Source organism: Metarhizium robertsii (genome assembly GCF_000187425.2).
Source record: "Metarhizium robertsii ARSEF 23 chromosome Unknown MAA_Scf_3, whole genome shotgun sequence".
Lineage (NCBI taxonomy): Eukaryota > Fungi > Ascomycota > Sordariomycetes > Hypocreales > Clavicipitaceae > Metarhizium > Metarhizium robertsii.
Window position 1 is genome coordinate 3,782,879 of NW_011942171.1, and position 12,540 is coordinate 3,795,418.

Below are 12,540 nucleotides of genomic sequence, written 5' to 3' on the forward strand. Positions count from 1 at the left end.
CCTGCGGAGTCCTTACGAAACTGCCATCAAAGAGATCGAAAGGCTAACCGCTAAGAGACGCCTCGAAGGAGACGAGTACGAAGTGATGGACAGTGCACGCCGTCTGCCAGGTCTTGATGAGTCTGGTCTTAATTGATGCCCCACGACTGGGGAAAGCAGCGCCGAAGCTCCTTCCGTTTTTGCCCCCACTTGTTCCCCTTCTGTGCGGTGGGCTCCCGAAGCCCACGGATGTCGGCAACACCTCCATCAATCAGCGGGCGCCGCGCCCCCTCATCGCGACCACCACAGGACATGTTTTTCGAAATGCAACGACTTGTCGTCAAGAGCAGTCTATCCGGACAGAAGAAGAGCTGAACGAGCTGGATGGACCGTTTTGCCCACTGCGAAGCATCATCGAGCTGTGGGTGAATGCCTCACTCCCGCAATCATCAGGTCGCGACAATCCCCTCAGCCTTGCCGTCGAATATACATCCAGGATGCAGATGAACCTCGTAGAAGCCACCATTTCCGACCTTCAAACCGCCCTCTCCACCTCAATCACCGCCACAGAGCTCGTCGCACGCTACCTCCAACGCATAGCAGTCTATGACACGCGGGGGCCAGCACTCAACTCCGTCGTCCACATCAACCCTGGCGTCTTTGAAGAAGCAGCAGCCTCCGACGACAGACGTGCCAATGGTGCTACGGTCGGGCCCCTAGACGGGATCCCGTACCTTGTCAAAGATGGCTTCAAGTACAAGGGCATGACCGTCTCCGCCGGATCCCCCGCCTTCAAGGACCTGATTTCCAATGAGGATGCTTTCCTGGCGGAGCAACTCAAGGCCGCCGGCGCAATATGCATCGGAAAGACAAACATGCCGCCCATGGCAGCGGGCGGCATGCAACGGGGATTGTACGGCCGCGCCGAATCCCCCTACAACCCAGAGTACCTCACCGCCGCCTTCTGGTCCGGCTCCTCCAACGGCTCAGCAACCGCCGCAGCCGCCAGTTTCGCAGCCTTCAGCATCGGCACAGAAACAGTATCATCCGGTCGCTCGCCAGCCTCAAACAACGCACTGGTGGCGTACACGCCGTCCCGCGGAATCATCTCATGTCGCGGCGTGTGGCCGCTCTACCCAACCTGCGATGTCGTCGTGCCTCATACGAGAACCGTATCAGACATGCTCACCATCTTGGATGTCCTGACACGACCAGATCCCGTCGCAAAGGGCGACTTTTGGCGCGAGCAGCCATTCGTCAAGCTTCCCCCCATCACTGCGATACCGCACTCTACTTGCGCGGATCCCAACGCCCTTCGGGGAAGACGCTTTGCCGTTCCCAAAATGTACATTGGTCTACATGACCCGCAGGCTAAACCAACACATGTATCCTCGTCCGTCAAGTCGCTCTTTGCCCGCGCAAGGTCAGACATAGAGGCCCTCGGCGGGACGGTCATCGAAACGGATTTTCCCGCAGTAACCAACTACGAAGATGACTCCATCTCCAAGCAACCCAACAACGTGCGCGGTGCGCCGGAGGACTGGAATCAACTCGAGCGCGGCAAAATCATTGCATACACGTGGGACGACTTTCTCATGGCCAACAACGATCCCAACCTCCGTACTCTATCCGCCGTGGACGGACATCAGATATTCCCAAAACCCCCAGGGTACCTACCGGATAAATTCATTGAGACGAAAAACGCACTTTCCTACCCTGGTCTTGTAGACCTTGTCAAAACCGGCAGAGCATCCGTCTTTGACATTCCCGGCATGGGACAAGCACTTCGGGCGCTCGAGGATCAGCGGAAACGCGACTTGGAGGATTGGCTGGACCAACATGAAATAGATGCGGTGGTATTTCCCGCAAACGGAGGGATAGCAAGGGCTGATCTGGAAGAGAATGAGGAGAGTGCCAGATTTGCGCACTTGAATGGTGTCAAGTACTCCAACGGGAATAGGGCGCTGCGACACTTGGGCATACCGACAGTGAGTGTGGCCATGGGGGTGATGGAGGATACAGGTGTCCCTGTGAATCTGAGCTTCGCCGGAAGGGCCTATGCGGATGGGGACTTGTTGCGGTATGCGTACGCGTTTGAGCAGGCGACGAGGAGAAGAGTTGCACCGAACATGACGCCGGCTTTGTCGTCGGATGTTATCCAGACGGAGGTCCTGTCGGCGGCGCCACAGGCGGCAGAGAAAGGGAGGCGAGTTGGAGTCAACGTTGAGGGTGAGAGGATGCAGATATCTCCTGGAACATATGAGCTGCAGATTAGGGTTGATGTTGATGCAGAAACCGACGAGGTGGATCTACAGGTCTTTGTGGATGGAAAACAAATTGACTCGGAGCTTTTGCAAAGAAGAGGAACGGGAAAAGGGAAATGGGTTGCAAGTATGACACAGACACCCGTCATTGAGGGCCGGCCGCAGGGCAAAGATGCGGTGATTCTTGCACATCAGACTTTGGTCATGGTTCTCGCGAGGTGCGAGGGGGCCGTGTCAGGCTCCCATGTGTTGCTGCGGTAGAGGATGGATAGTTCAGCCATCAGCGTGTATACAGTACACAAAATATATTGCACGCTGGGCCATGGATGAAGGTATGGGTTCAAGGCGTAAACCGAGGCCATCAATGTGGAACATGAAGATTGAAGTCGAAAAGTCAAGTCAATCCAAATCCGTCGGTTTGTGGAGTAGGCCGAGCTACCCGACAGCTAGCTGCCTGGGGCAACCCTGATCTAGAGCCTGCAGCCTGACTGAAGTTTGAACCCTCCAGATCAATCATGTCCAGATGTCCATTGACTCCACACCTCGTCCAGCAGCACTCATCCGCCCCCTTGTCATCGCATTGCCATCACCACATTGCCATCTTGTCACACATCATCTTCCGACGGAAATCGCATCAGTCGCACGCGGCATGCCCTAGTCTGCGCCCGAAAAATGCAGCCACAATCGACGCAACCACAACTGTAGACTCGGGATTGTACTCCGTCTGGCCTTGAACAAACCAACACCATCGCTGCTGGCGTCCTCGCCAGCCTCGACGCCGTAGACAACTTCACGGCTCACTGGGCTGCACTTCCGTCATGATGACACGAAGAATAGTACACTACACCCCTTGGCCGCTTCCTGCAGCCTGCTTCCACGACCACAGCTTCTCGTTACGGCCAATGCTAACCCGCTCCTCCCCAGGTCCGCACCCTCACACAGCTCGGCGCCGCTCTGGCATTCACCTTGATCGTCGTCTTCTTCCTCGACAGAAACTACCGTGTCCTGCCTAATGCCATCCACGGGTATATGCCCACCCATCACGCGGGCCTCGTTGTTACCGACGTAACAATTGTGCAATGCTCGAGCCTAAACCTCTTTTCATCATGCGACCTCGACCCGACAACATGGCATCGCATCGACAAGGAACTCTACCTCGGACGGGCGTGGACGTCAACAGCCTACCTCTACATCAGCCGCAAGCACGAAGAGGACCTAACATCTGACGACAAAGTCGTCATGGACATATCCGTCGGACGCTTAAACCCAGCACAAGCGCAAGACGCCAAGTCCCAGAAAGGCAAGCAAGAAGACTGGGAATCTCGGCCGGGCGGCCTATGGATCAAGCGGTCCGGCAGCAAAAAGTCCAGCGACTCCGACGACGTCATCACCGACGTCGACGTCCTCTTCGGCGACGATGCTGTCGAAGCGCGTGATGGCTGGGCAATAACGGGAACCCAATTGCTGCTCGACACCGGCGGCCCGCTTCTGAGCATCCACCTCACCGTCCGCCGCGGCGCGCCCAAGGAGCGCAAGAAGCCCGAGCCCAGAATAGGACACAATGGTAAATTCAAAATCATGCAAATCGGCGACCTTCATCTGAGCAACGGCGTGGGTGAATGCCGCGAACCAGTGCCCGACGGCTACGCAGGTGGAAAATGCGAAGCAGATCCGCGAACCCTCGACTTTGTCAACAAGATGCTCGACGAAGAAAAGCCCGACTTTGTAGTCCTCAGCGGCGACCAAGTCAATGGTGACACGGCACCCGACGCACCGACCGTAAAGCTCCCATATTCGCTGGTTTCAAATAGACTTTTGAAAGCTAACTCGTACCACAGGCCATGTTCAAGATTGTATCCCTGTTAATCAAGCGCAAGATCCCCTACGCCGGCATATTCGGCAACCACGACGACGAAAAGACCATGTCGCGCGCCCGCCAGATGGCCCTCATGGAATCGCTGCCCTTCTCCCTCTCCCGCGCCGGGCCAGCCGACATCGACGGCATAGGAAACTACTACGTTGAGATCCTGGCGCGCAGCGGCCAACACTCGGCCGTAACAATGTACCTCATGGATACGCACGCATACTCGCCAGACGAGCGCAAATACCCCGGCTACGACTGGCTCAAACAAAACCAGATCGAGTGGTTCCGCAAAACCGCCGCCAGCCTTAAGAAGGCTCACTCGGAATACAGCCACACCCACATGGACATTGCCTTCATCCACATCCCGCTCACGGAATACGCGAGCCCCGAGCTCCCCCGCGTGGGAGAGTGGAAAGAAGGCGTCACAGCACCAGTATACAACTCGGGATTCCGCGATGCCCTCGTCGAGCAGGGCGTCCTCATGGTCAGCGCAGGACAGTAAGTCTTCCTCCCTCGCCCTCCATCCACTCGCCAGCCCCAGCTAACATCGTCTCCAGCGACCACTGCAACGACTACTGCCTCCTCTCCCTCCAAAACGTCACCAGGCACGACGCAAAGCCCCACCCAGACCAGCAGCCGCCGCCGCAGATCCAGAAACCAGCCCTGTGGATGTGCTACGCCGGCGGCGTCGGGTTCGGCGGGTACGCCGGCTACGGCGGGTACGTGCGGCGCCTGCGCGTCTTCGAAATCGACACCAACGTAGCGAGCATCACCACCTGGAAGCGCGTCGAGCACGGCAGCGTCGCCGACAAGATCGACTGGCAGGTCATTGTGGACGGGGGCAGGCCCGTGCCGCCGCCGCCTCCGCCCCCCGCTCCGTCCGACCAGCCGCCTGCCCCGCCGCCGCCGCCGCCCGTGCAGGACGTCCATGAGTAAAGGTTCAAGGTTCAATGTTTCTCATGGGATTCCTCAGGTTACGGGCGGTCTTTGACATTGGTAAAAAGGGCACATGCATCACTGGAGATTATTGCTACTTTGGGTGAACTTGGGAAGGGGGTCATTTATACACCGGGCCTTGATACGTGCAACAAGCGACTTGATTTCTTGCATATACGGCGTTGTGATAATATTCATTGGGGGTCGGCGAGAAGATCCAAAAGAGAAAAAGAAAAAAAGATATGGCTTGTATGATAGCAAACACAGGGAACTGGGTCAGGCGGCAGCATTAGGATAGGAACTCAACACACATGTATTTTGCTTTGGCTTTGAAACGACGAAAAAAAAAAAGCAGGCTAGGGTATATGGCTAAACGTCATGAGTTGTCAGGAACAAAAAAAAAAAAAAAAAAGAGCACCAGGAACCGCTGTGATATCCATCTTGTTTCCTGCCGCCGACCATTCATACCGTCCCCCTTCTACGACACTCTCTCGATAGGGCTTCCAGCTTTTCTAACCGCTCCTTACTGTTTTCGTCAAAGAATGTCTCGTACTCATACATGTCTTCCAACTTCCTCCACGTGGTATCAATCTTATCTTCCGAATACATTTGTCTAGCAGACTTTTTAATGGTCAAAACATCCAGGTATAACTTTTCCGCTTCTTCAAAGGCTCGTCGACAGCTGACTTCTCTCGCTAGGGCGTCCTCCTTGATTTTGATGGATTTGGTCTTTTTGCGCCTCAAGATGGATGTTGTGCGGGAGGTAGCAGATCGAGGTGGCAGACACTGAGCGAGGGAGTTTCCGTGGCGACGGCACGAGAGTGCCATGTCTTCCAGTGTGGCGGTATAGGAAGGATGTCCCTTACCAAGGGTAGGAGCGATAATGTCGAGTGCCTGTTGGTACTTGACTTTGGCGTCGGCGTAGCGACCGCGAAGATAGTCAATCAGCGCGAGTTTCCGTATAGCATACGCCGTCTGGGGATGATGTGGCCCAAGAGCACGTGTCTGGATATCGATTGATTGTTTGTATAGGTTTTCGGCCTCGTCAAGGGCCTTGCTTTCCATAAGGCTGTTGGCCAGATCGTCAAGCGCGTCGAGAGTCATGCGGTCGCCATGGCCGTATATATTTTGATATGAAATGTACACTCGACTGTACAGAGCCTTTGCCACGTCGTGTTTGCCCCTTTGTTCGAAGTTTGCCGCTAGTTTTTGAACGGTGCTCACGGTGGTGGCATCAAGTGGGCCAAGGGCCTCCTCTTGCTCAAGCTCAAGCGTTTGGTACTGGTGTTTTGCGTCTTCTAGTTCGCCCAAAGCAGCAGTGGCAGATGCACGTGCCAGTGCAACTTTGAATCCTAAATCTTGGTCGGCCGAGGCAACGTCAATGCCTGCGAGTACCTCACTGCTCCTTGTATGCCGCCCCGTCTCCTGCAACAGAGACGATAGGCGCAAGGCGACCTGTATGCGTTCTTCGGCATCCATTCGATTCGGCTGCCGTCGTAGAGATGATGCGAAGCACCCGATAGCTTGGTCAATATCGCCTTGTGTCATGCACACTTGACCGAGAATATGCCAGGCGACATCAACCTCATCTGATGACGCCTGCAGCACGTCAGCCCAGTCATCAAAACATGTCTTCGCGTGAGGTCCCATAATTCTGCCAAAGTCGTGAATTTCCTGTACTGTGGTTGACTGTGCGGCCTTATTCTTGATTCCGTCGACACAAACGTTACACGCCATCCAGGCGTTGTCAATTTTTTCTTCGTCTGAGAGCATCCCGCGAACGTATTCTCGTGCTTCTGGGTCAACGACAAAAGCATCGAAATATGCCGATGTTTGTGAAGAAGACAGGGAAGAGGGAGATGAAGGGACCAGCGACGAGGCTGTATCGGAAGGGGAACTCGGCGTTTTAATGAAGTTTTGGTCCAGTAGGTATTGTAGTACATCATCCATCTGGCCAGAGTCTTGGAAGGCTGAAAATAAAGTTAGCTTATACATCGGTCTCTAATATACGCAGGCACATCATACCTCTTATTTCTCCGAGGATAGGTCTTAGTCGCTCGGGGGCTTCATCTAACTGCGACGTGGCGCTAAACAGGGCCACGGGTATCACAGACGTTGAGAGCATGGCGCTGATCTGCAAGACTGTCTTTGTTAAAGGAGACTGGTGAAGGGACGATCCAAGCAGAGTCATGGACGTTGATGCCTGAAGCATGGCATGGTACTCCAAGATGCTCATGCCTTTATTTCGTATGGTAGCCGCCGCCGTGGCTATACTTTGAGGGTGGTACGAAAGCTTCTCAACAACCGTGAGCGCTGCCGCGGCTTGTATACGTCAGTTTGGACCGATTCGTAGAAATATATACGCAAATTCTCACCTTCAGCCGGATCCTGCGCCGCATTGTTCCCAACAATGGCATCCAATAGACGCACGGCTTCCTCTTCTTCCATGACGCCAACTTGCAATTCATTGCTCCAGTCGCAACAGTTTTTGTACCGAGATGTCAATATAATTTTCCCAGACAACGTAACAGGGATAAAATCAAAAAGATCGTGTGAAGGCCCCACGTTGTCGAAAACGAGCAGCCATCCGGTGTTTTCCGGGCGAAGAAGCCAATCTTTGACGGAATGCACAACAGATTTGACGCGAGATTTGTCTAGTTGCATGATGCTTTTCACCTTCAACATATCCTCGACACCAGCAAATCCTAAATCATCTTCAACTTGACTTCTGGGTATTTCTTTGGCGTAGTGCTCAACAATTGTGTTTGCAAACTCAAGATAGCTGGCTGCGATAGTTTCCCAGCTCTCCGACCTGAACCAAAAGACGAAGGATAGCTTGTCGCAGTTGATTTCCGCGTAATGTCTAGCCAGGGCAGATTTACCGGTACCTGCCAAGCCCCAAAGGTTGACTATTCCGAGCTTCAGAGTCATTGGATTCACATCGGAGCTCAGCATGTGGTCCAGACGGTCAAGAAGATCCTGGCGAGGGATCACAGTATTTGGTTCGCCAGGAAGTCGGTACGGGATTGAGTACCCTTGTGCGGGATATTCGAGGCGGTGCACTAAACAAGTCAGCAACTTTGTGTGATGCCTTGGCACAAAACGTAGCAAACTTCGCGCACCTGCAGTAGAATCAAAAGCCCTCTGCTTTGATTCAAGCAACCCAGAGGTTGCGCTCTTATCCACCATGTCACGGAAGTTGCTAATAAAGACCTGATAGTTGTCATCCCGGCCATGGAACCTGACCAGGTCCGAATGGGTGGCCTTGAGCCCAATCTGCACCCCATCCGAGCCGGCCATGGAAAACCGTCGATCAACAACAAAGCCGTCCTGCGTCTTCTCAGTCTCGTAGAACGACAACCTAAGCAGATTGTCAGCAATGGCTTTGAAGGCTTCCATCTCGTAATTTAGCCACTCCATATTGTCAGCTAGACGTTGCTGCGACGAGTACTCCGTGTCGGCCCGTGACGTGTCCAAGTCGGTCAGATTCGATGTGGTCCTCCTAATAACCTGTACCAGCGGCGAAGGCGAGGACGGCCGCCGAGGAGACAAGGTTCCAAGGAAGGCGACGCCGCAGGTAGAGAGTTCGATGTCCCTCAGCTGCCTGTCTGCAGCCTCTCTCGAATGAATCAGCGCCCGCTTCACAATCCACCCGCCCAGGCTGTGTGCGATGAAGAATAGAGGCCGGCGGCTCGCCTTATCCCCCTGGCGCTTACGCGCAAGCTGGTAGGCCAGTTTGACCGCCCAGCCATGGACGAGGTCGCCAACGAGGAAGCCGTAGCTCCTGCCATCGGAGATGTAGCCATACGTCATGATACGGGCATTGGGAATATCTGCGCCGAGAAGTTCCTTCAGCCAGGGTTTGGGCTTGCCGCCGTTGGAGTCCGAGGTAACCCATGAGCTGAAGCCCTGTGCTCCAAGACCGTGAACGGCAACGATGCTGGTGTCTACATGTCAGCCGACTGTCGTCAAATGCGGTCGCCTGGGTACGGCTTACTCTATCTTGGCATCTTCAGGATCGCAAAGTACCTGCAAGCCAATTCTCTCTCCGGTTCTGTGTCTAGATAAAGATCGTCGCAATTGATGAAGTTTATTGTTCAGTGGCTCCATCATGGATATGAATTAATGCGTGTCGGTTGGTGGAATGTGGTGTGGGACAATGAAGTTTAAAAGCCAAATCAAGTGAAGAGGCAGGAAGAAGAAAAGAAGATGGAAAAGAATTTTTCAAACAAGAACGAAAGAAAAGCGCACAAGCAGCAGTCGCTAAAGAGATATCAGCTGCTCAAAAAAACAAACTGAGCAGGCAGATGCGGATTACTGATGCAACAGGAGGAGGTTGAGGAAGCACGTCTTTGTTCGAGGGAAACACAAAGGAGCAGCCGTGGACAGGGAAGTCGTGGCAGCCAGGTTTATTATCAATCGGGAGACGAACTTGCGGTGGCGCTGCACACGCAGCATCAGTACGTCGGCTTTGGCGCGTTTTGGGAGGCACCGGCACCAGACTGCCCTGTGCAGCCACCAGCTTGGGCATGCCCAGCGTCATGGACGGCTGGGCGCTAGGCTGCCATCCGCCCCCGCTACAGACCGCTAGAGACCACTAGAGACGGCACTAAGCCTCCCGAGTCTGGACACAGCGCTTGAACATACCAAGTTCAACCTAGTTGGTGACTGGTGCGCCAGATGGGCGGATCGACCTTTGACGTGTCCACTGCTGCTAATGTGCTGGGCGTGTCAGGCGCCAGCTCCCGAATGGTGCAAGCGGCCGCGGCTGTGAACATGGAAAGCAGCTGGCACTTCAGTCGACGCCGACTTGGGATCGAGGATGCATCCGGCCAGACATGACCAGACTTGACAATGGACATGACCCGACCCGACCTGACCCAACACTTGCGAGGCCTGGTGGCCAGGCCGAGGCAGCCAAACAAGGCACTGCTTCATGTTGGCTTTGATGGCGTCTGGTCAGTTTCTTGGTCCTTGGCCAGTCGGTTACCACTTACCAGCAGGGCACGTTTGTAGCTTTGTACGCGGGCAATTCAGGATTTGTCCATGATCCGAACATGTCTGGTGTAACCGGCCCATCATCCATCATGCATGCAGTCTGGGCCAGCACCAGGTGAGCAAAGTCGACAAAGTCTTCACGTAGCCGACGCGCAGTGATAGTTATATACGGTTACGTCACCTGATACTCCATGTCCATAATCTTTATCCATTCAGCAACCGCCGCCGAGTCTTACTATGCCGTAATGTACAAACAAACGCTTGACCATGTAATTCCCTGTAAAAGTAAGATCCTGCTTCGCTCACGGAACACAACAGCTCCGTTGTAACGCAGGAAAAAACGCCGTGGTATCATATGCCGAATACAAAGCAAAGGAGCAAAGGAGCGCAGTGTGCTCCCTCTTCCATCCGTCATCCCATCATTTGTCACTTGTCACTTGTCACCCCTCAGCTGCCATTTACACCTTGTGGTTTGCACCCAACAACTGGATCAATGCCCAGCTCCTCCGCTATTGCATCCAACATCTGGCTTCTTTCATTCTCCTCCTGTGCCAGTCTTTCCTTCTCCTCGCGCACGGCTCGCATCTCTGCTGTCTCTTCTCCCGGCGTTTCCTTATCATTCTTACCCAGGAATGGACCAACAGTCCCCTCAACGGGCTCTTCCACCAACTCTGGCCAGTAGTCGTGCCTGTCCTTGATGGCTACGCCATGCTTGGGGCCCTGGAAGAAACGACGCAGCTTTGCACGAATGCCATTCACCTTTTCGAGCTCAATCTTGCGGTATCCCATAAACACGATGGACTCGCCCTCATAACTCACCGAGTGTCCCTTCTCACGGATGACACTAAACTTGGCACCAGCGCCAACCTTGATGCCCGTGCTGGGGTCAACGGGGACTTGGGCCGTCGCACCGACAGCGCTGCCGGTGCCATGAATCTTGGTCTCTTCGAGGTTCACCAGCGTGACAATGTCGGAAATAAAGTATCCAACGCCATGGTTGCTCAGGAGCAGCTCCATCAACTCATCAAAGTACTGCGTGTTGCGAAGCAGGTCCTTGAATTTTTCCCCGGGTGAGTCCATGTGCCAGACGCGAGCGACAGTCGCCACGTTTTCGTTGCTGCTTTCCTTGGCGCGAGCGACGAAAGCGTTGATCATATCTTGGACCGTCGTTTTCAAAGACGCATCGTGAATATTCTTCTCCCAGAACCGCACATTATATACCTGCACTGGCTTGGGGTCCAAATCGGCGACAAGGTCCTTAGGCAACTCAGAAGCTCGGTAGGGGATACGACGTTCGGTCGGGAGGTCTGGATATTTGATGACGCTGCCCATCAGCTTTTCCCGGTACTCAGCAGCGTCGAGACGAGGGCAGACAAGCCAGAGAGGCTTTTTGTTGGTGTGCATGATTTCGTTCTTTCTGTTTTTATCTTTTTTTTTGTAGTCTCTGTGGATATGGCTGCGCCTATGGTTGTAGCTGTGGTTGTAAGTAGATTAATGTGCTCTTTCTGAAAGACAAAAGATGAATAGCGATGCGCCCTTGAAGGAGTTGAGATTTCTGAAATTTTGTTTGTCAGGTACTTTCCTGAGAAGCAGAGCACTACAGCTGTTCAGGCGACCTTCTGACGTTATGCCGTCACACCCCTGGCACCCCAGACGGCCTTGCGTGTGGCAGGTGCGGGAGGCAACCCACTTGCCCAAGCAAGCAACCAGCCGAGGCGCATCCTGGGCATCCTGGTCAAGGAAAGTGAGTGGCTGGAAGCAGGTACCTGACTTTTGCCTGTTCTACTGGGGTACACGGAGGTACATACATACGTATGCTGGGATATACATACATACTCCGTCCTTTTTCATAGCAACTGCCTTATGCCACAAGCTGCACTCCGTACAGAGTAGTAGTGCCGCCATGAAATGTGGCTGAGCTCAGCGTCACTTTCAGCAGGTGGCAGGTAAACACTGTTCAGGTCCGCGGTGAGGGTCTGGTGATTTCCGGCAGCGTCATCTGATGCACAAAGTTTAGAAGAGTCACGTCTCTAGCCCCAACAGTTACTCCGTACATATGTAGTTTAGCCTTGTTGAACAGCAGAGAAACCGCCTAGAACAAGTGCCTAACAAAGCCTGGTGACTCAAGTATGGAGCAATCTTGTGGCGCAGCACGTGGCGAATTCGTCGCCCAAAAGGCGCTAGTCTCATCTGGGCCCTGAAGTGAATCAACTCCAGAGGAACGTTCATGTCATGCCGAGTTCATCTCAATTTCAATTTCATTCGCCGACCGCCATCGGATTGAATGCAGGGGCTTGGTCAACTGGTTGAACCAACTCGAAATTGACGGGGTGAGCGGAGAGGCTCCACGATCCGCTTCGAGGCCAGTGTACTCCGTAGAGGCCATGGACTGACGACAGGAACATGCTGAAACACTTCGCGTACAATACTGCGCTCAGAGTACTCCATAACTGCGTACGTATCACGGAATCACTTATAATGCTGTTTACATCTTCGTCT

General features: G+C 54.0%; 3 protein-coding genes across 3 annotated transcripts; 1 reads left to right on the forward strand and 2 right to left on the reverse strand.

The window, feature by feature from the left end:
- Window positions 1–116: 116 nt before the first annotated feature.
- MAA_03301 (calcineurin-like phosphoesterase) lies at window positions 117–5,043 on the forward strand (the record flags this gene model as incomplete). Its single annotated transcript, XM_007821299.2, has 4 exons — window positions 117–2,450; window positions 3,168–4,022; window positions 4,082–4,605; window positions 4,665–5,043. 4 exons carry the CDS (start codon window positions 117–119, stop codon window positions 5,041–5,043), a joined length of 4,092 nt encoding a protein of 1,363 aa, XP_007819490.2.
- A 462-nt stretch (window positions 5,044–5,505) lies between these two features.
- On the reverse strand, window positions 5,506–9,153 carry MAA_03300 (Tetratricopeptide repeat protein; the record flags this gene model as incomplete). Its single annotated transcript, XM_007821298.1, has 5 exons — window positions 5,506–7,013; window positions 7,069–7,356; window positions 7,419–8,105; window positions 8,166–8,983; window positions 9,041–9,153. 5 exons carry the CDS (start codon window positions 9,151–9,153, stop codon window positions 5,506–5,508), a joined length of 3,414 nt encoding a protein of 1,137 aa, XP_007819489.1.
- Window positions 9,154–10,488: 1,335 nt separating this feature from the next.
- MAA_03299 (uncharacterized protein) lies at window positions 10,489–11,445 on the reverse strand (the record flags this gene model as incomplete). Its single annotated transcript, XM_007821297.1, has 1 exon — window positions 10,489–11,445. One exon carries the CDS (start codon window positions 11,443–11,445, stop codon window positions 10,489–10,491), a length of 957 nt encoding a protein of 318 aa, XP_007819488.1.
- Between the last annotated feature and the right edge of the window lie 1,095 nt (window positions 11,446–12,540).